Below are 19,986 nucleotides of genomic sequence, written 5' to 3'. Positions count from 1 at the left end.
TCCTATACTACTTAAGAGTAAAAAAAAAGATGTCTATTTTCATCTATGTGAGCCCAGCTATCCCATTTCCCAGTTTCCAGCTCGTCTGTTAAGCCCTGTGCTTTTATTAGTACTCCGTTGTGTATCTTAATAAAATAAATCAGTCAATATCTGCTAAATGCAACCGGCCTGGAGGAGCATTTAATTTTATTTTCCCACTTCTTGCAGTATATATTTGATTCTATTTATGTAATTTAAGTTTTGCACAGTTATGAGTCTATCGAACTACAGATCATAAAAATAAGACTGGCTACTGGATATCTCATCAGCACAGTAGGAGTGATATGCTGTATGTCAGTACTTATAAAAGCTTCCAAATAAACCATAAGCTCCTTTATTTTATATCTTTTGAGAGAGTTTCCAGTGTATTTCAAAAAAATGCAGTTAACTAGATTGCAAACAGATTAGCAATCATTAGCACTTATATTATGCATGATGTGTTGAGATTAATCAATTTTCATTATATAGCTAATCTGTTTGTAATAAGATGTCACCACTGACATATTGTAGATGACTGGTCCTAGCCAAAGACCAGCATCCCAAGATGGAATTGATACAGAAATACAGAGGCATAACCTGCAATCCAGACTTGAAATGATCTCATTTTAGTGCATTTTCTGTCTCATGGACATCACTGGGAAGTCTGTACATGCTGTATGTGAGCCACAAAACCCATGTGAGTCACTTCTACCAGGCTTGTGCTGGCTTCTATTCAGGATCAGCCCAAGTGTGTCTCTCCTATGCTTAGAGGCAGCAGGGGTTGTCCTGGAGCTGCCAAAAGCAAAAAATCAGTCGCAGAGAATAGAGAAAGGAAGGAGCAGGAGCAAGGAGGTGGTGAGCTCAGTGGCAAGTCGTTAGCAATTCAGAGGTGAAGCGCAGCTAATGAGTAGTTGCAAACTGCTACCCCAGAAGTCCATTATTACTCTTGCTGCCCAGCCTGTCTTGATAGCTCTTCCACCAGACTAAGGGTGCTTTCTAAGAAACTGCAGGTGATGTTCAGAGGCCTGTTTTTTCAACTCTGAAATTTCTGTATCTCTTTCTCAATATTGGTAGCAAGATCTAGCAATTTTACTGTAAAGCTAAACATTTTAAGTGATCTGAGGGAGTTTGTGCATATTCTAGTGCTTAAAAATGCCCATGAGACAAGGTTGTTGAGCAACAGCCTTGTGTTCAGATAGATTTGCTTTACTTTCAAAAGTCATCAATTACAGCATCTCACATCTTTGGCAGATGCCATTATGAATGGCTTAAAAAGTCATACTGCTTTCTGAAGTGATAGCTGCCATCTAATCATGCTGTACATCACACTAATATTAATCTCAAATATGGTGTTACTCAGAAGCATTAGGAAAATATGCTTTAGCATCTATTACCAGTGTTAATTTTCAGTTTTTAACAAAGCTGTTTGCCATCAATTCTAAGGTGGGTCTCTGTTATGGAGCAACTGCAAATTCCTCTCTGCTACAGGAAGAAAGAGGAACAGTTTTGTACCAAACCTTTGACCTCTGCTACAAGAAGCTCAGTGTTATTTTTCCCTTTCCCTTCTACTGCATGTATCCTGGAGCTACTGTGGCTTAGCAAAGTAACAAAGAAGATATTCAAGCTGAATGTAAGAGTCTAGTCCAGGATCTGCTTAGCTCTTCTCCAGTTTCTGACTCCTACACTGCCCTAAGCTGTCCTTTTAGCTGTCAGGACTTTTCTCCACCATTCCTGAAATGTTTCCAATAATTCATCACTTGACTTTTACATATTATTTTAGGATGCTGCATACTACTCCATGACCTTTAGTCGTTTGACCAGTCTCTCCAGTAGTTTCCCTATGAATACATGAGTATGTATCTGTATTTACTTGCATAATGTATTTACTTATTTAACACATTTACTTACTTGTTACTTACATAACACAGACTCAACTTACAAAGATCAATTCATGAGGAATGGCAAAGTACTAAGTTCTGTGAACACATCATATAATATAAATACAATCACTGAAATAGCAGTTGGCTTCTTATATGGGAAAATGCATACTTGAATAATTACCTCTGAGAAGATTTAACTTCTTTTTTGCTTTTCTTTCTTTTCTTCCCCAAAGCAGGCTGATGCACAAGTCATTTTTCTGTGATGTGTTTTTCAGATATGGAGACAAGTGAAAAAATCCAGAAAAGTGGAGTTCTTCAGGTGTTCGCAAGTCTGTTGACGCCACAATCTTCCTGCACAGCAAAAGTAGCTAACATCATAGCAGAAGTAGCCAGAAATGGTGAGGTTTTCTACAAGAACTTTTCTGCTGGAACATCTTCAGTTTTTCACCTCACTTGTCAGTATGTTTTACTTCATTTATGTTTTCATTTTGTAGATTAGACACTTTCATATCCCTCCCTTTCACTCTTTTTGTTTTGTCAAATTTTGTTTCTCTACTTTTTAATATACTCAAAACAGCATTTGGCTGCTGGAAATTTTTTAGTCCTTATTTTTGTGCTATTTAGTTTTTAAGACAATCAATAGTATAATTTATTGGGCAGAAGTAGCACACCACTGGCTCTATGAAGTGCATATAGATAAAAAAGATGTGCATCATTCCTGCATCCAGCTACACATAGTTCATTTAGTTACAACAGCAGTACGTACACAAGTGGTTAAGGAATGGTAAATTTTTGTTTGTTTGTTTTGAGATTTGTGATAATATTATTACCATTATTAGGCCATTAATACCTCATGAAAATCACTGACTCCTACATTTTATGTGTTAAGAGTAAGAGCTCGAGATCCCAAATATCAGAATCAGGTGTCCATTTTGGTATTATTATATACAAAGTCATATAATGTAGGAGATACTCTAAAACTATAATTTTGTTTTTCTTTAGGAAGAATTCTCTTAAAGCTCACTCAATACACTGCACACCTTGAGCTCTGGAAAATGGCCTTATATCTGCAGACAGGCCCTGTGGTGGGTGTAGAGGAGGTTTGTGGTCACTCCTTGACTTGCTGTCCCAGTCAAAGACGCACAGATTGCCTTTTGCACATTTCTAGCCCAAGGCCAGGCAGAGAAATGTAGGCTGCCTCTTAACTGTTGTCTGTATGCAGGCCTGGCAGCCACATCTCTCTCCCTCTGTAGAAGGGGCTACATTATGGCTAACTATTTCCACATTCCCTTTCCACCTTCCCTTTAGAATCACAATACTACAGCTTCTTAGTGGTAGCCCCTATGTGACCTCCTCCACCCAGTTCACTGATTTTGAGACAATGCTATATATGGATATTCAGAAGGAACATTAACAAGAGAAGATGTACTTTGTTAGCTTATAAGTTTTAAAATAATTTATCTAAAATAGTAAAAATGTAAACATAGAAATTTAAACTTAGAAATGTTTCAGAATTATAGAAATACATGCAATATGTCACATGCTTTTTCTGTAATTAATAAATTCATAAGTATATTCAGAATATTGCAGTCAACTGTGTGTCCTTCACAGTTAGTTCTTTTAGCTCCTACCTCAGAAAGGGGAAAGTTAAAAAGTAAAAACAAAGTTCACAGTAGCTTCACTGATCACTGTGCATTGTTTCCTGGAAGATTCTCTTACAGAGTATTTTAGCCACTGTCTTTCAAATCAAAATGAATGCATTAAATCTCTGCATAGTTTCTAATATATTCTTTCCCTGCCAGCTTTTAAATTGCTGTTACAGAGCACACTCTTTAGAAGAGCTGGCATTTTACCTCGTTCATCATACAAAATAGCCCGTGTATTTTTCTTAGCGTTATTAGCAGGTGTAGCATCTGGCAGCCAAGGTTAAAGTGAAGGTGTTCAGAATTTATTTAAGGTTCCCAGTGCCTTCAGGACAGAGATGAGCTGCATGTTTCTCTTTGCATACCAGCGCTGTTGAAATAGTTGCTTAAGCAAGATAGCAGGGAACACCTCATTTGAATTCTGTTATTTTCTTTGTCCTTTTATATAAGAATACAAGCATTTCATGCTTATCTTGCACTTTTTTTTCAACAAGCTTCAGGGTACTTTGAGGAATCTGTGTTATCAACATCCTACAGATACTAGGCATTAAACCCTGGCAGTTGTACTGATTCCCCTGTGGTTATTCCATGCAGCACTGGCTTGGAGTAGTGCTTCTGACTCTGAGCTTTGCTAACAAAACAACATATTTTTCTTTTTCCCCATTTCTTTTCCTTTCCTGTTCCCCTCATCTGGTCCTACCCACACACTCACACACACATCTGGTCACATCAAATTCCTATGTGCCTCAGCCATTTTGTCATGTTTCATCTTCTCCTTTTTGCGTTTTTGTCCTCTTGCTCTGTTTCACCTCTCCAGCTCATATGACTCTTCCTTCACCCAACATGAGCTTATGTTAGTCTCTCCCATTTAAAATATCCAAACACACAAAACTCCGTTTAGTTACTCTTGTCTCTCCAGCTACAACCATTTCTGTTTCAACTGTGAGCATACCAAAGGCTCAGGTGGACTTGCTAAGTGGAGTTTCTCTCCCTACTGTGAACCTTTTAAATGCTCATCTTAGGTCTTCAGTCTCCCCTTCTTTGCCAGGTGTAGGAATAAGAGTACCATCTTCACAATGTGTAACACAACAACATATTTCTTTTTTGAAAACTTGTCCTCCTTTGGTTTATGGTACTCTGTCCTCATTGGTTTTCCTCCTGACTTCTTAAGTCATTCTTCACTGTTTCCTTCAAAGGATCTGCTTCATTTCTCCACCAGGTCAGTGGAAACCTTCTAAACGACTATTCTTTATCATCTCTTTCTTCTGTTATTTTTGTATCGTATCACCTGTAAATACAGTTGCATTTACCACATTTTTGTTGCTGTCCCACAGATCTGTTTTGCTGTATACAGCAACATTTATTTTACTTCTTGCCCATACCTGACCTTGATAGATACAAATTTGCTCAGCACATTGCCCAAATATTTTCTTACTCAATGGGAGAGTGAAAGCTTCTGCCTTCTCCAAATGGAGGGAGGGTTGATGAAGTGTTTCATACTCCTTTTCACCACATGAGTAAGAATCTAAACCTAGAACAGACTGAGACCTCTCAGTCTTTTAGGAGATAACAAGTTCCATTTCCTGTCACAGTCTAGGAGAAAAGAAACAAATTTGACTTTGATGATGTAGACACAATAGTAAATTAGTGGGTGTGAAAGAAAGTGATGCAGGGTGAAGCTGAGAAATAAAAAAATAAATTTGGGCAAATAAGAGAAGAAGAGTCTGAGGGGAGAGAGGAGAAAGAGGGATATACATACATTTATTAAATAGATGCTGAGATGAAGATGAAAGAGGATGATAAAGAAAGGCTTAAAAAGTTATAAAGACATGACAACACCAGTTTTAAACCAGATGTATCGTATATTTGTTCTGTCCATTACAATGGGTACCACCACCATTTATCACAGTATAGCACCTGTCTGCAGTTTTTAAATTTTACAGTATCTTAAGAAGGTGGGTCAGTTGTGCCACTATCTGCTGTTGGACCTGTGCAAGTGTATAGATACTGCTGATTCTACGTTATCTGCTCGTTGATATAGCAAAGTTTATCATCACATGAGGATTGCTTACCTCTATGACCATTATTTCTTTAGCTAAAATAACACTGCAGGATTAGCTACAAAAGATACAAGATGTTGTAGCTACAGAAACATCAAAGAACATTGTAATAGGTGCAACAAAGGGAGTATTTAAGATTATGTATTTGTATTTCAAGCATTGTAAATCTTTGAGTTATTGGCATAAGGGGTTCCGTTGATCCAGAAGCAGAAAAACTGTCATCTCTTTTTAAGGGGATTGTACATCCTGGTTCATTATGTCTTATAAATGACTAAGTAACACAAAGGTAAATCAGTTTTGGAAGATCCAATATATTCTAGAATCAGGAAAGACATAATTTGCAATTCACAACAAATCAAAAACTTATTCAGCTTATGCCTATTACAATGCTACATCTCTGAAGGGTGCTCTGTAATGAACTATTAAGTAATACTACTGGTGTATCAGGTTGTTTCTTCTGTAAATGTCACCATTTGACTCAGGTTCCATAACAATGCTCTCAATCCCCTCCTCTTCCCTACCTGGGAAGTTCCACCCCTTATTCCATACCTTATATTAACACAGGCTCTATCATTGCCTGAAGAAACTCTGGATGTCTCAGACGGGAGCGGGTAAAAAGGGAGGAGCGTTTTGCCTTTGCCTTGCTCCTGGTCACAGGATTAACTAGTTTGATTCAAAAGGGAGTGGACTTTATCTTTGTAGAAGCAGCTGTTTTTGTAGCAGCACTTCTAGAAGCAGCTGTTTTTGTGGTAGTACGTGGTAGTCTCAGCAGCAGTGGTGTTGGCAGCATCACAGGTGGCATCAGCATTGCCTGTGGGGGAGTGGCAGCGAGTGGAGCAACACCTCACCTTACGTAACCACGGTACATTATAAACATTGAGCAGAAGCATACCTACTGCAACAATGCTATTCAGATGAAGAGCTAGGAGACTCAGCTTGATAGAAAAATGGAGAGATAAAATTGAACCTGCTACTGCTATTGCCAACATGGACCGTTCCGTTCACGTTAGGATTTGTACGGTAACTGTACACATACAGTGCCCCCATAAAGATCAGTATCATAACCCCTAGGATCACTAGGCTGGTAATTATACAGTTGATTATGGCTACAGCTCTGTTGATAAACCATGAAACAATAACAAGAGCAGCTACACAGATCAGAATGCTCTCGGCTGCACACCACATGTACAGTTGCGTTTGGAAAAAGGTCCAGTAGATTCATAGCAGAAAGTGTCTGTTCAGTTTCTAATCCGTCATGAAATTCAGCAGAACTGTTGCCTATTGCTATCTGAGGGATTCCTCCCATCAGAGATGGAGTTTTAAACACTCCCAATTCATGAAAATGTATATTCTGGGCTTAAAATCAAGCCCCACGTTGGGCACCAATAAATTGTTGTCACCATTTGCCTCAGGATTGACAACACTACTCTCGATCCCCTCCTCCTCCCACCCAGGTAGGAAAGGAGAAAGAGAAAAAGAGAGAGACTTGCCTGGATTGAAAACTAAACTACACAGCTTTAAATAAACACTAATGATATAAGAAAATATATACAACTATATACAAATATGTTCAGATATGTGCAAAAGCCTCTCTCCTCCCCTACCCCCAGCAACTCCCACAGCATCTCCTGAGCCACGAATAGTCCCAAAGAATCCCGAAGCTACTGGAGAAAGCGGAGAGTGATGAGGGTCAGGAGAGCTCAAGCCTGGGGGTCAATGGTGATGGATGGATGGAGTCCTCCCCAGACACCAGCCATAGACAGAAGAGAAGGGAAGAAGAAGCAGGAAGCAAGTTGTCTTCTGTGATCTCTGACCTTCCTCTGAGCTTATGTAGATATATGGAATGGAATATCTCTGGCCAGTTTTGCTGTCTGTCTAACTCAGCCTCCTACAGGGAATCATAGATCTCCCTGTATTGTCTGAGCTGGCAGAGTAAACATTCCACTGTTACCAGTCTTAGTTGGAACACTCTGCTACTAGTTAAAAGAAGGCTTACTGAAGGGGAAAAAAAAAAAATCAGTAAAAGGAAAATTGGCTTCATCCTGGCTCAAACCAGAACAAATGTCCCTTGTAAAACATGCAGCACGATGCCTGCCTAACTGGAGTTCCTTCTGGAAACCAGTCCTTTATCTTGCTGACTCCAGTATAATTCTTTATGACTTAGATGGATATAAAATGATGCTTTGGTTCTCTGTGACTTGGAGACATGGAAGGAAGGAAGGAGAGAGAGACAAGAGAGCTTCCCAGAAGACAGGTCCTCTAGCTTTCCTCCCACAATGGGAATCAGTTAGACTAGAGAAAGGTACAGGCCGTTGAGCTCACATGATCATTCTTGTATTACTCATTCTTTGTATTTTCCTTACCTTCCTACCTAAGCCTGTTACTTAGCTTTAATTCTTTTTCTTTTCTTTTTTAACTAAAGCAAAAGCTTTTTAGGAGTTCTAAATAAGGGAATAGAGAGTTAAAAAATGCAGCTTATTTTGGAGTATGAATACTAGTTTAGGTCATCTTTTGTGTTATTTAGTAATTTTAATTCATGTTGAATTTGTTGGGGTGGAGAAGAAGGTTATGAACTCACTATTCTTTTCAGCACTTCTTTGTGATGATACAAACATGCTCAGCCTGAGCGCTGTTAAATTAGTTGCCATGGAAGTCAATTACATACTCGTAATTCCTTCTAAATTAACAGATAATGGAAAGAATGCAACCCCAAATGCTGACTTGGGCTCATTCTCTAGAAACATGCATAAGAACTGACATTGTTTGTTCATGCCTATGTTTTTTCTCACAAAAGGCCCAGTTGCCACACCAGTGTAACTAGAATGGATGAAACTGAAAGTAGCCAGTTTCCTTTAACAGGCCTTCCATTGTTTGCAGAATTCATGCGGAATGCATGTGTGGATGCTGCCTTGATCCCTCCTTTGGTGCAGCTGTTAAACTGCAAAGACCAGGAAGTGTTGCTTCAGACAGGACGTGCCCTGGGCAATATATGCTACGATAGCCGTGAGTGTTGAAACATGCCATATTTTGTAGGTGCTCTTGTAAGAGAGGGGGAATGTTTTGGTGTTCTGTACCTTGTGTTCTGGGGGGGTAATTTTCCTTGTCTTGATTTTTATTTACCACATGACTCTTCTCATTGTATGGGACAATTGAATGTCACACTTGCATTATGCTTCTGTGACAGAATGAAAAAACCTGTTTAAATGTTGTGATACAATTGTATATAAGAATAGAAACTATTTGTGATCATGGATTTGGGCTTTTTAAGCATAATGAGCTAGGTTTTTAAAGAGCAGGTGCTACATATACAGAGGCCTTAGTAGTTAATTTTTCCTCAAACAGAATGTTTCAGAAAGGATAGACTCAGAAGGGAATATTCATAATCTGTCAGTCTCAAAGGTGTGCAGAGGTACATATGTGCCTGACATGATCCCTGAGCTATGTTGCTGATTCTCAGAATTCTTATGTGGCTAATCAATCACTCCACTATGACGTTATTTTTGGTAGTCAGAGGTTAAAGTGAGGGGAGGCAGGGGGGGAGTGGGTGAGGTTTTTTTAGCGCAATACATTTTGCAATGCCAAGCAATGAAGTTTTGAAATGCAGTTGTGACTCCATGTGCTGATGACATGCATGGATATGTCATTTGCAAAACTAAACCAATGGTTTTGCGTTTTGAAACACAACCTCATTATCCCTTGCTTTAAATATTTTTATAAAAGCCACTGCATGATAAATATGGTACAGAAGCAGAGAAACCAGGAGCATCTTTCTTTGCACATCAAGAAATGAGAAGCCTATGGATGTCTGCAGATGGGAAGTGAGATAAAATTGTAAAAGCATTTTCTTATCTTGAGATTCAGTGCTTTGTTTCATATGGCAAGAAGTTTTCTTAGTATTATATGTTGCATTTGCTAAAAGTTTTGCTGTTCCAAATACTGTGTGTTGAAAAAACCTGGATAATTATTAGCCTTTACCCTTGCTACTTATTTCATCCTAGTTTGGAAATTTACATTTTATAATGGTTTAAATTACCTTGCCTTTGACCTCAGGGAAGTTAAGCAGATTCTCTGTGCTGGCATTTCCATTTACAGACAACTACTGCTTGAGGATGTTAATGTATAATTCTTTTATTTAGGACTTTCTTTAAGGTGACCAATCTACCGAACAGCTGCTTCCCTGTGGAAACTTCAAGTAGAAGCTGTTGAGCTTTCTATAACATGACTTACTGTATTTTATTTCAGGGTCATAGGTGATACAGAGCCCACTCCTTGTGGCACTGGTTTATTTCATAGAAGTAAAATACATGTAGTTGTTCGTGTCGTTGTTCAACCTACATTTTTTCATGAAATACAAGAAGTACACACAAAAATGGTTTTGTAGTATCAGGTATTGTGGATTTCTGCTGGATTTCACAGTGCAGAAAAGCTGTATTACATGCCTTCTGTTGCCCTTCTGTGGAGCAAAGCTGGCACTAATAAAATCTACAGTAGGCAGTGATGTGTTTGGTATGCCATGTCTTGCTGTGCTCCTGTGAGAGTCACTACCTTCCCTCTGTATTTGAATAAGACTCATGAATAAAATGTAATCAAATGTCACATAAATCAAGGTTAGTATATTGGATTTGAGTGGAAGAGGCTATTTACAGTGCTTATTTATCACATCCACTCTGCAACTTTATTTTGTATGTTATCTTAATGTGTAATTATTGTTTAGTTATGCACAATAAGAATTCTTAGAATTCTTATTTAGGACAAATTCTTAACATATTCTAATCACTGTAAAATCTAATATATTTTCACTTATGACTATTAATTTGCCCTAACAAAGATCTTTGTCGTATAATAAAGACAAGGTGTAGAGGCCAATTGTTCTAATAAAAAAAAATGCTGTTACATATTGGCACTCTCTCTCTTTTCAGTTGAGACAAAAGCAGCTGCTGCCCTTCTGATAATTGGGACTTTTATAAGGAGTTTGTACTGCTGTCATCAGTAACTATATTTTATCCTATACATGAGCATTTTTTTACTTCTGCTGCCCATGTAATTGTAACATGCAATAATGAGGAATGTCTGTGACTCCTAAATCAATGTTAGGCTGAAATTAGGAAATCAAGCCAAATGGCTCATAGCAACATTTTTATTTACTGAAAGCTTAAGCTATCCTGTATTTTCTCCCAGCAAGCATGCAGCACTTTGTTTAGTGACAGCATGTGTGATCAGTTCTCTGGTTTTGAGACAAATAGAACAATAGAAGTTGTGGGCTTTTCCTACAAGGAAGGCCCTTTAAAAGTGGCCTTGCAGGGGAGAAGGATTGCCTGAATTTTTTTCTTGATTAAATGAAAATGACAGTGGTTTCTCAGAGTTCACAGACCTCACAGTTGCTGCATAAGGCAAGACCATTTCCACTAAGTCCAGGAGGAGCTACTCCTGGAAGGCAGCTGGTGCAGAAAGGTAACTCAAGTCCCAGTGATGAAAGAGGTTTAATACCTTCCACAAGGTAAAAGGGGAATTAAACTCTGCTGGTCAGAGACCTTACTGAACAGATTGATCTCACAAAAACATGAAATGAAAACCAGTTGACTTACTGACAGATTTTCTTCTCTGTTAAGTTTGAGGTACACATGCATAGTGTTGTTGTCTGGGTACTTGTCAGTGTTAGCCCACTAAAATAGTACTGAATCACGTGTTTGAACATGGAAGAAAATACAGACAATTAAATGCATTTTGTAAGTAGTTTAAAGAGGAAAAAATAGGCCAAATTTATCCCAAACAGCCTTGAGAGATCCTTTTTAAAGTATTTATGTTGTAAAGCATTCTGCTTTATGTGAGTCTCTGAACATAAGGAATCCAGGCAAATATCATTGCAAAGCAGAGTAGAAGGACCTACGTTAGTTATGATGAGGCTTGTAGTCTCCCAAACTTCCTCTTGTATGCAGAGATGAAAGAAATAATTGAGGCAGCCAAAATGATTTTAAGTCAGAAGCAGTGAATTCAACTAATCACAGTGTGCAGACTGTTCGGTGCTGTTTTACTGGAACAGATACATTACTGCATGTTCCTGTACAACCTGTAATTGTTCTACATGCTTTATGTATTGAGCACCACATACACCTCAGCCTCCAAATTTTCATCAAAAAAGGAAGTGGAAAGGAAAGGAACGGAGATGTGATCTCTCATCTCGCTCCTGCTTTCTCCTCCACTGTATCTACAGCCTGTACAAAGTACAGCTGCTTGCACTTCCATATCCTCAGATGATGGATTCCTCAGCCTCACTCAGGGAAATGATTTTGTCTGAACTATATTACTAGATGCAAAGCTCATAGCCCAGTCATTCCGTTTAACTGCCAGTTATAATTAAAGCTAAATTCTTAGCTATTGTCCAGTCAGAGCATAAGACCTATCCTTCTAGCTGCGTCACCACTCTTCATCCATGAATCAATCAAACTAGCTACTACTAGCTACTTTTCTACTCTCTAACTTTCCAGCCCCCTCCCCATCCCACAATTCTCCCTAGTGCTGTTTCTTTACAAAATTTGTTCATTTAGGGCTATTACAGATACACAGATGTTACAGACTAACAGGGCATAACTCCAGGACTCATTTCTAAGTTCCCACTGCACTTTGGTTCCATGTGCAATGAGAAGATCTCATCTCCATTGTTTGGGAAAGGTTATGTTTAACATAACATGGTTCATGCTACAAAAAGCATTGTCTTAAGTCAGAGCAGAATGGTTAATTCTGCTGTAGATGAAAGCTAAAGCTGATGTGATACCATCAGCTCTGGCAGTTGGGATAGTAAGTTAAAGAACAGCATTACCCAAATTACAGCTTGTGATCATGTAATTAACAGCCTGATGGCCAGCATGCACCTCAGCTCTCTCTGCTGGTTTATTTCCCAATAGATTGGGAACACTCTGGCAACTTGAATCCTGTGACAGATTGAATGCTTGGGGGACACAGAGACCCAGACCACAGTTTTCAAGTTAGGCCTGCCTTCTTTCAAGATCCACATGAAAACGCAAGAGAAAGAAAAAAAACCTGTCAGTAGCCAGGTCTCTATACTGCTCTGACACCCCCCACACCAATGCAGATACTATTTTCTTAGCAGGTAATAGTCTCAGAATATTTTTTATAATTAAGTTTGAGGCACATGCCATCTTAATCTCAGTGATCTTTCCACAGGTAATTTGTTACGTGCTCCCATTTTGAACTGACTGACAAACTATTTTCCTGTGCATAGAGCATTGAGCACAATATAGAAGCTACTGTAATTATACTGTAACAATGATAATTACCAAAGGAAGTAAAAGGCTAGGATATTTAGAGGCTGATTCAGTAGCCATACAGACTAGAGGGAGTCATTCTGATTTATTTCACATGAGATTAGACTCTTACCCATTAGAAAAATAATTCCTTCTTGCTGTTTAGAGCATCCACATATTCTGAAAGCTATCAAAGGGAAATGAGCTCTTCATGTATCTTGTAAGGGAAATGAAAAATCTCCCACTCTGCCCCTCCATAATATCCATATTAACAGCAGTGTCCAGAGACCTCCTTGAGGAATCTCAAAGCTCTTGCACCCATCCACAACCTTGTTACTTCATGAAACCACCAGCCTGGGTATATGTTCCCACCAACCATACTTTGTGATGTATAAACAGCTGCAGAATTGGGAAGAAACCAAAAGTGCCAACTCATTCCATAAAGGCTTTCCTCTGACAGCTCCTTATCCACCTATTTCTGCAGGAAATTTACTGGATGCTTTTCTCATTTCCTAAGATGAACACTTCTTTGTTATCTATGCAGTCTTATTTGTATTGATGGCAAGACTCTGTCCTGAATTTCAGCAGTGTGGCCTTTCACACAGACCCTTGACACCAGTCCATGAACATTATACCACCCCCTGCTAAAGAGGTCTTACACGTGCTATAAATCTATAAACTCAGCTGCCCATTGTATAAGGATGTACAGACCTCTTTGCAGAGATCTGCTAAGAAAGGCCAAGAACAGAAATTGGAAACTACTCAATTGTCTAGCTACATACATCTCTTCTCAGGAGGTAAAGTTAATTTCAGGATCTAAAGCAGAAAAACAGACACTTAAGAATTCAACATACTGGAAAGTAGTAAAATCTAGTTTTCTTCAAAAAATAGCATAACCTTATTCAGTACCATATGGAAAACCAGGAGAATCCTAGAACACAACTGGTGTTGATGATGGCACACTACTGGCTAATTATTTTTTGAAGGTCACCCTGATTCATGCAGCCAGACAGCTCCTTACCACAGTCTTTCACTCTTCATTGTAGTAGATCCTACCAAATACAAATGCCACCTACTAAGCTGTTTCCTAGTAATGTTATGAAATTGATACCAGAGGCTTTAACTTTTTGCTTGAAAATTGATTGTTTAAAACAGCTTACAGAGAATTAAAAATCTCAGTTTTTAATTGTGTGGTAATAGTGTTTTACCTTTAGACCTCTCATCTCTAAAGGCATGTCAGAGTCTTAGAAAACTATAGCATTTTGAAGTTAAAAGTCCTTAATAATGCAGTATTTTTTTTCAAGCCTCTTCAGCACAAGTATTGCCTCATCTAGAAACTAAGCATACCACAGGCATGCCAACACTTACTTTCATAGTAATATTTAGTACTCATCAGCAATTAATCATTAATGTTCTTAGGAAGCTGTTAAATATGATTCTAATGGACTTATTTTATAGCTGGCCTAAATGGAATCAAAATTATGAGGAAATCTTCTAGAGGATCAGGAAGAGACATTCAAAAGGTGATATGAAAAATAAAAATTCTCCTTCCCAGGCTATTTCATTTCTTAAAATTTACATTCTAAATATTAACTCTACAGAAACAAGTGACAAAATTATAATTACTTAAGCCAGAACTTAACAGAAGCCCACATGGGAAAAAATAAAAAAAGAAATAAAACAAAACCAAATTACCATAGATCTGCAATTTTCCCCTTCTCTTAAGATGAAAGTATGAGGCCTGATTTCTAAAGAGTTGTTCTAAAGAGTGTAGGTATGGTAAGTCCTACTTGGTTTTGGCAGTGTAAATATTTTTCTTCTTCCTATTTTTTTTTCCAGGAAGATTATTTGAATAAACAGAGTAAGTAGATCAGAATTATGTCAGTACAGGTAACAAAGAAACTAAAAATCAAGTAACAAAGCAGATTTTTTTCTGATTCCTTACTGTCTCCCCCTCCAGCATTTATTCCATTCACAGTCTGTAAAGTATGCGTATTGCTCATATACCTATATGCTCAGAGACATCTGCTTAATTTACAGTCAAGCTAGAAGCCACAGGCAACAAGGAAACTAAATATATATATATATATGTATAAAAGAGGTGGAAGGTGTTTCAAGAGCCTTAACAAAGGTTATTAGCAGACTTAGAAGTCCTTTATTCACTAGATTTTATTGCCACCCTCAAATTTTTGTTAGGTACTGAGCTATTTCTTTGTACTTCAAAGCTAAACAAAGTAGGAAAGGCAAAACCACGGAATTCCACTAATGTTTGTGAAGACTAAAAAAAATTTCTCATCAGGAAGAAAACTTTTTAGAATTTTCAGTCAAAATAAGTGAAAAACACAAGATACACAACTCACTCTTCTCCTTTCAATTCAACTTCCCTTTTCATGTCTTTTTTCACTTTGCCTTTTAAGATACTGAAATTGTTCATATTTAGAGATAACTGCACTGTCACATGTTTCTTTTCAGGCTGCTCAGAAAACAAAGCTTGTTAGTTGAGTATCTAGATGTGGTCAAAGTGTCAAGCTTATTCTGCTTTGCTTAAATAAGTAGGCATTATATGACTAGAAGTACCAACTGCCACTACATCAGCGATGGTAGAAAACATCAGCTGAATTACCATGGAAAACAGAAGAAGGAATCTGTTAGCATCTTGTTAAGCATTGCTTATGTGTAATTGGGGAGTGTTTATTAATTAGTTTTTTAAGGTCGCAGCTATCATTCTTCCCCTTTTAACTTTTGCTCCCAATTACAGAATCATAGCTTCTCAAATTATAACAGAACAAAATTTTGTTGTGCCCTTAGACCCAGTTCTGTAGATTTTTGCAACACCTTGTGCACCATGCCTGTATTGCAGGGGCCAAGCCTTTTAGTTGTTTACACGATAGCTGCACAGGCAACTGGTTCTATACAGCATTTCCCTACAGTGCGATAACAGCATAGAGTTAACATACAACATGCAAACCGCAAATTCAGTTGCATTTGTTGCATTCATATCTAAGGAATACTGTGCAACTCTCAGAAAAAGAACTTCGACACTGTTGCCAAAGAGCTGTATTAGTATAATCTATCCCTTAATGCAGTGAAGCTCTTGAATGTTTCAGCCAGGGGACCAGGACTCTTGTTAAAGGGTTTTTGTAATAGTGTTTGTACACTAATATAATCAAGAGACAGTGCCCACCAGGGGAAATTGGAGCTGTAGTATTTGATAAAAGCTGGTGGCGAAAGAGTTAGGTAAAACTACACACAGTGGCACAATGGTTGGCCATAGCAATGACAAAGCTGTATTCATGTCACGAGGTATTGGTGATGTATGAACAAAGTTGGTCTTTGAGCTTCCTTGATCCTGAGACTGCTGTGTGTCTGGGTAGTTGTCCAGCCAACAGAATGGAGGAATCAGGATGAATGCCTTGGATACCCTATCTACAACAGCATTCATATTTGACTGAAAAATATTCACTTACCTGAGACTATTCAGTTTATCAGCCACATCTGGGCACCTTCTGGCTCTTCAGTGTGGGCTCTTCTGCGGTTGTAGTGCATTGCTGTTGCCTTCCGGTCAAATTGGTGGGTTGCCTTCTGCTAATGAAGTAAAATATTTCCTAAAACAAAACACTTCATTGTCTTTCTCAGGCTGTATCCTACAACTCTTCAGATACAAAAATATTTTACAGGTCATCTGCTCCATGCAGGCTGGACACTCAAGAGCCCTCATGCTGCTGCTTGGAGTGGCTTTCGAAGGCCAGGCAGGGCAAGGATAGCACTGACCTCAAATCCAAGATTCACCCCAGCTTTTCCTAGATCCTAGAGAGGCATGTTACTTTCTCACTTATCTGAATAATTTTATTTCATCCCAGGGTCTAGCAGGATCTGCAGATATGCTTTATGGCAGGTTTTCTTGGGTTGTTTTTATTTTTTGCTTCTTGGGCTTTTCCAAACCTACTTCAAATTACCGTAAGTTACACACTTTGCTCCTCTGGCTGCTTTGCTGGAAACCCACAGCTCCTTCGGCTAGCAATACCACTCTCACACCATACAAATCCTCTTGCCAGGCTCCTTTCAACAGCACCTGTTCTACAACAGACTGTGACCATGCCACGTTCAGTTCACACTCTTGTTCTTGGAGAGTCTGAAGCTGAGGCACAACTTTGCACTCAGGGTCTGCAAGTAAAAATTCTAAATTAGTTGCTGTATGCAGATTTATTCTGTGAATAACATGAGATGCTATAAATGGCTGTTTACCAATGTAGAAAAACTCCCTGATATTTTACTGTATAATTGGATTCCATTATTTATTTCATGCTGTATGAAATAATAAAGCATAGGCTGGCTTCAGTTCCGACATGGTCTCATAAACCTAGAGTAATTTGTTTGACTGCAATGGAATTACTGAGGAGTTGCAGAGAGTTATAAAATCAACTGAAGAATCTGCTGTAAGCATATTGCATATGGAAGGGAAGGCAGGGGGAAGTGCTACATTCAGCTTTGAGGGCCTTTACCTGAGTTTTATATATCTAGTAGAACTTTTTCATGCTGGTTGGCCTCTTTATTTTAAATAAAATTTAGTAATGAAATTACTTCACTTTGAAACTGAAATATTCTGGATTCCAAGGACAAGTCACCTACCAGTACTGCGAGTAGTATTATTTTATATCTTGTTGATAAAAACATTACTGCTGTTACATTGAAATCTCAGGTCCACTAGTATGATTTGACTGGAAGTGAAGTATTGAAAAGTCTTGACCAGTAAACTCCTCACTGCTCTTTTCTCTGAAATCAGAAACACATGATTTTTCTTATATGGATCTGACAGAAAAGGAATTTTTATAAATAAGCAAATTTTATTAGAATTAAATTGTGGAGTTGAATCTAGCTTGTATTTGACTGCTGCCTCAGCATAACATTAGGGAGATTGCAATACTGGCACGTATTCCCTTCAAACATTCTGCCAAACTCCTGACTCTGTAGACAAAAGAAATCCATACGATATTCATGAGGGAGTTTAGGGTTTGTTGGCATTGATATCCCATGTTCTACACATTGAACATATTATAAGGAGTCTACAAAAAATACCCCTAGTTCTCCATTTGGATACATTTTACAATTGTGTTAGAATAAACCAGCTCTACAAGAGGACCAATATGCTGCTGCATCAGTTGTCATTAGCCTGGCAACAGTTTTATCCAAAATGATCAATGCTACATATTTGCAGTCCTTGAAGGCACTATTAAAATGCAGTATTCTGCTAATGTTTCTAGTTTAGTGTTTACATACTTATTATTTCAACAATAATTTCTAAAAGAATAACATCTGAGACAATAGCCTCAATGCAGCTCGAGTTAGGGCTAAGGATATTTGCCAACAATTTAAGATGAGCTGATTACAAGACTGTTCTGTTTATCTCTGAAGCAAGCATGACTAATTCAACGTTGTTTTTCCTTCTTAAAGCAAAAATGTTCAGGCTATATTGATTAGTTGTAGTCAATAAGCAAATAAAAAAAGCCCCTGTACTTGTAGTGATCAGGGTCTTATAATTCCCAAAAGAATTAAATAAAAGGAAAGGAAATATCAGTACAATATAGACAGAGCAATCCCAAAATATATCTTTCAAATTATTAAAATATGAATCTCAAAATACAGTATTGCTGAGTCCTGTCCCTTGTAGATAAGTTCACAGAAGACATGGAAAAAGCAGCAAACAATAACAGTGCTGTACAATTACATGAAGCTTACTTTCCTTGAAAAAAAATAATGTAATGCTGCTTTGTGTTCTGTAACACGGTTGTAGTCAAAGAGTTGACAGGGTCAAGAACCTAGTGATTTAAAAGACACAAACTGATTGGAGATCAAAAGTAGGGTCAAGTGTTAAAACTGAATGACAGCATTGCATTAAAAATTTTGTCTTTACAGTGTTCAGACAGGAAAAAAATTCGTAAACTCCCAGTTTATGTAAGTGGCAGTGTTTTTCCTAATGCCTAGGTAGGTAATAGTCTACAGCAGCTAAGGTTTTTCCCCTGTTTTTTGAATGTTTTCTCTTTCTATTTACTTAATAAAAAGAGAGGAAACACATAAGCAGGACCTTTCTTCCTTTGGAGCTCTACTCCTGCTCTTTTTTTTCCCCCACATGTGGTCATAATTTTTTGTATGCCATATCATAATTTTGTCTGCAGCAGACAGTTTGATATCACAGAAAATTATTACTTCAGGTGAAAGAATAAGCAGCAGCCGCAACAGACAAATGTCTCAGTACAAAAAACACTGAGGACCTAATTAAAAAACAGATTAAAATTAAATAGAACTTGCAGAAAGACCTCTTCACCTCCTGCCCCCCACCTTTTGCTGCTATAAGTTAGTTCATCTTTTAAAAAAATAATAAAAACAAATGTTATCCATAATGGGCTAGTCTAGCCTAAGCAACATTTTGGGCAAAAAGAATGGAGAATTGGAGCTAAGTGCAATAAAGATGAATCATGTAAACTATAATGACAGTATGTCACTTAGGTGATTTGATTATTACATCCAATTACAGCATAAAATAATTTAAAAATAAATACTGTATTGTTTTTCATGTCACCAGAAGCTACTATCTTGACAGTTTGGTTTATGCAAATCAGGAACCTTGAACATATAAATCATCCTTTCCCTCACTGAGTTGTGCCACTTACATTAATGCAGTTATTAATACACCAATAAACTTACGTAGAACATGAACTGGAGAAAAAATAATTCAGGTTTCCAGTTGTAAGACAAAGCTAGAACATTCCAAAGTACAAATCTTAAATTTTAAGCCCAAAAGATAATTATTAAGAAATGTTGTAAAATAGTTTTCTAGCTGATTGTCTGAGAAATTGGCATATTTTGTAACCTACATATATAATAATCATTGTAACAACATGGTAACTTGGGATTTCTGGTGCTTTTTAAAGGTTAAATCTATTTTTTTGCATTTTGAGTCTGCAAATCAATACAGGGCCACTACTGAGAAAAATCATCACATATAAAATTCTACTGTGAAACAGCAAATTCACCTTCCATGGTGAAGATACAGCCACAAAGATTTAGCAAAGAATTGTTTGGCAAGCAGTGGCCCTGTGGACATCACTATAAGAATATATGATAT

At 37.8% G+C, this 19,986-nt stretch overlaps 1 protein-coding gene across 1 annotated transcript in view; it reads left to right on the top strand.

The window, feature by feature from the left end:
* Positions 1–19,986, top strand: part of RAP1GDS1 (RAP1, GTP-GDP dissociation stimulator 1) — a 70,987-nt gene that overhangs the window by 19,705 nt on the left and 31,296 nt on the right. Inside the window, exons 3-4 of the mRNA XM_010003189.1 lie at positions 2,174–2,296; positions 8,479–8,604. Coding sequence (XP_010001491.1) covers positions 2,174–2,296; positions 8,479–8,604 — 249 coding nt within the window. The remainder of the gene's footprint in view (positions 1–2,173; positions 2,297–8,478; positions 8,605–19,986) is intronic.

This window comes from Chaetura pelagica, unplaced genomic scaffold (assembly GCF_000747805.2).
Source record: "Chaetura pelagica isolate M959 unplaced genomic scaffold, ChaPel_1.0 scaffold188, whole genome shotgun sequence".
NCBI lineage: Eukaryota > Metazoa > Chordata > Aves > Apodiformes > Apodidae > Chaetura > Chaetura pelagica.
The sequence above is the reverse complement of the archived record's forward strand: the minus strand, read 5'-3'. Positions and strand labels throughout refer to the sequence as shown.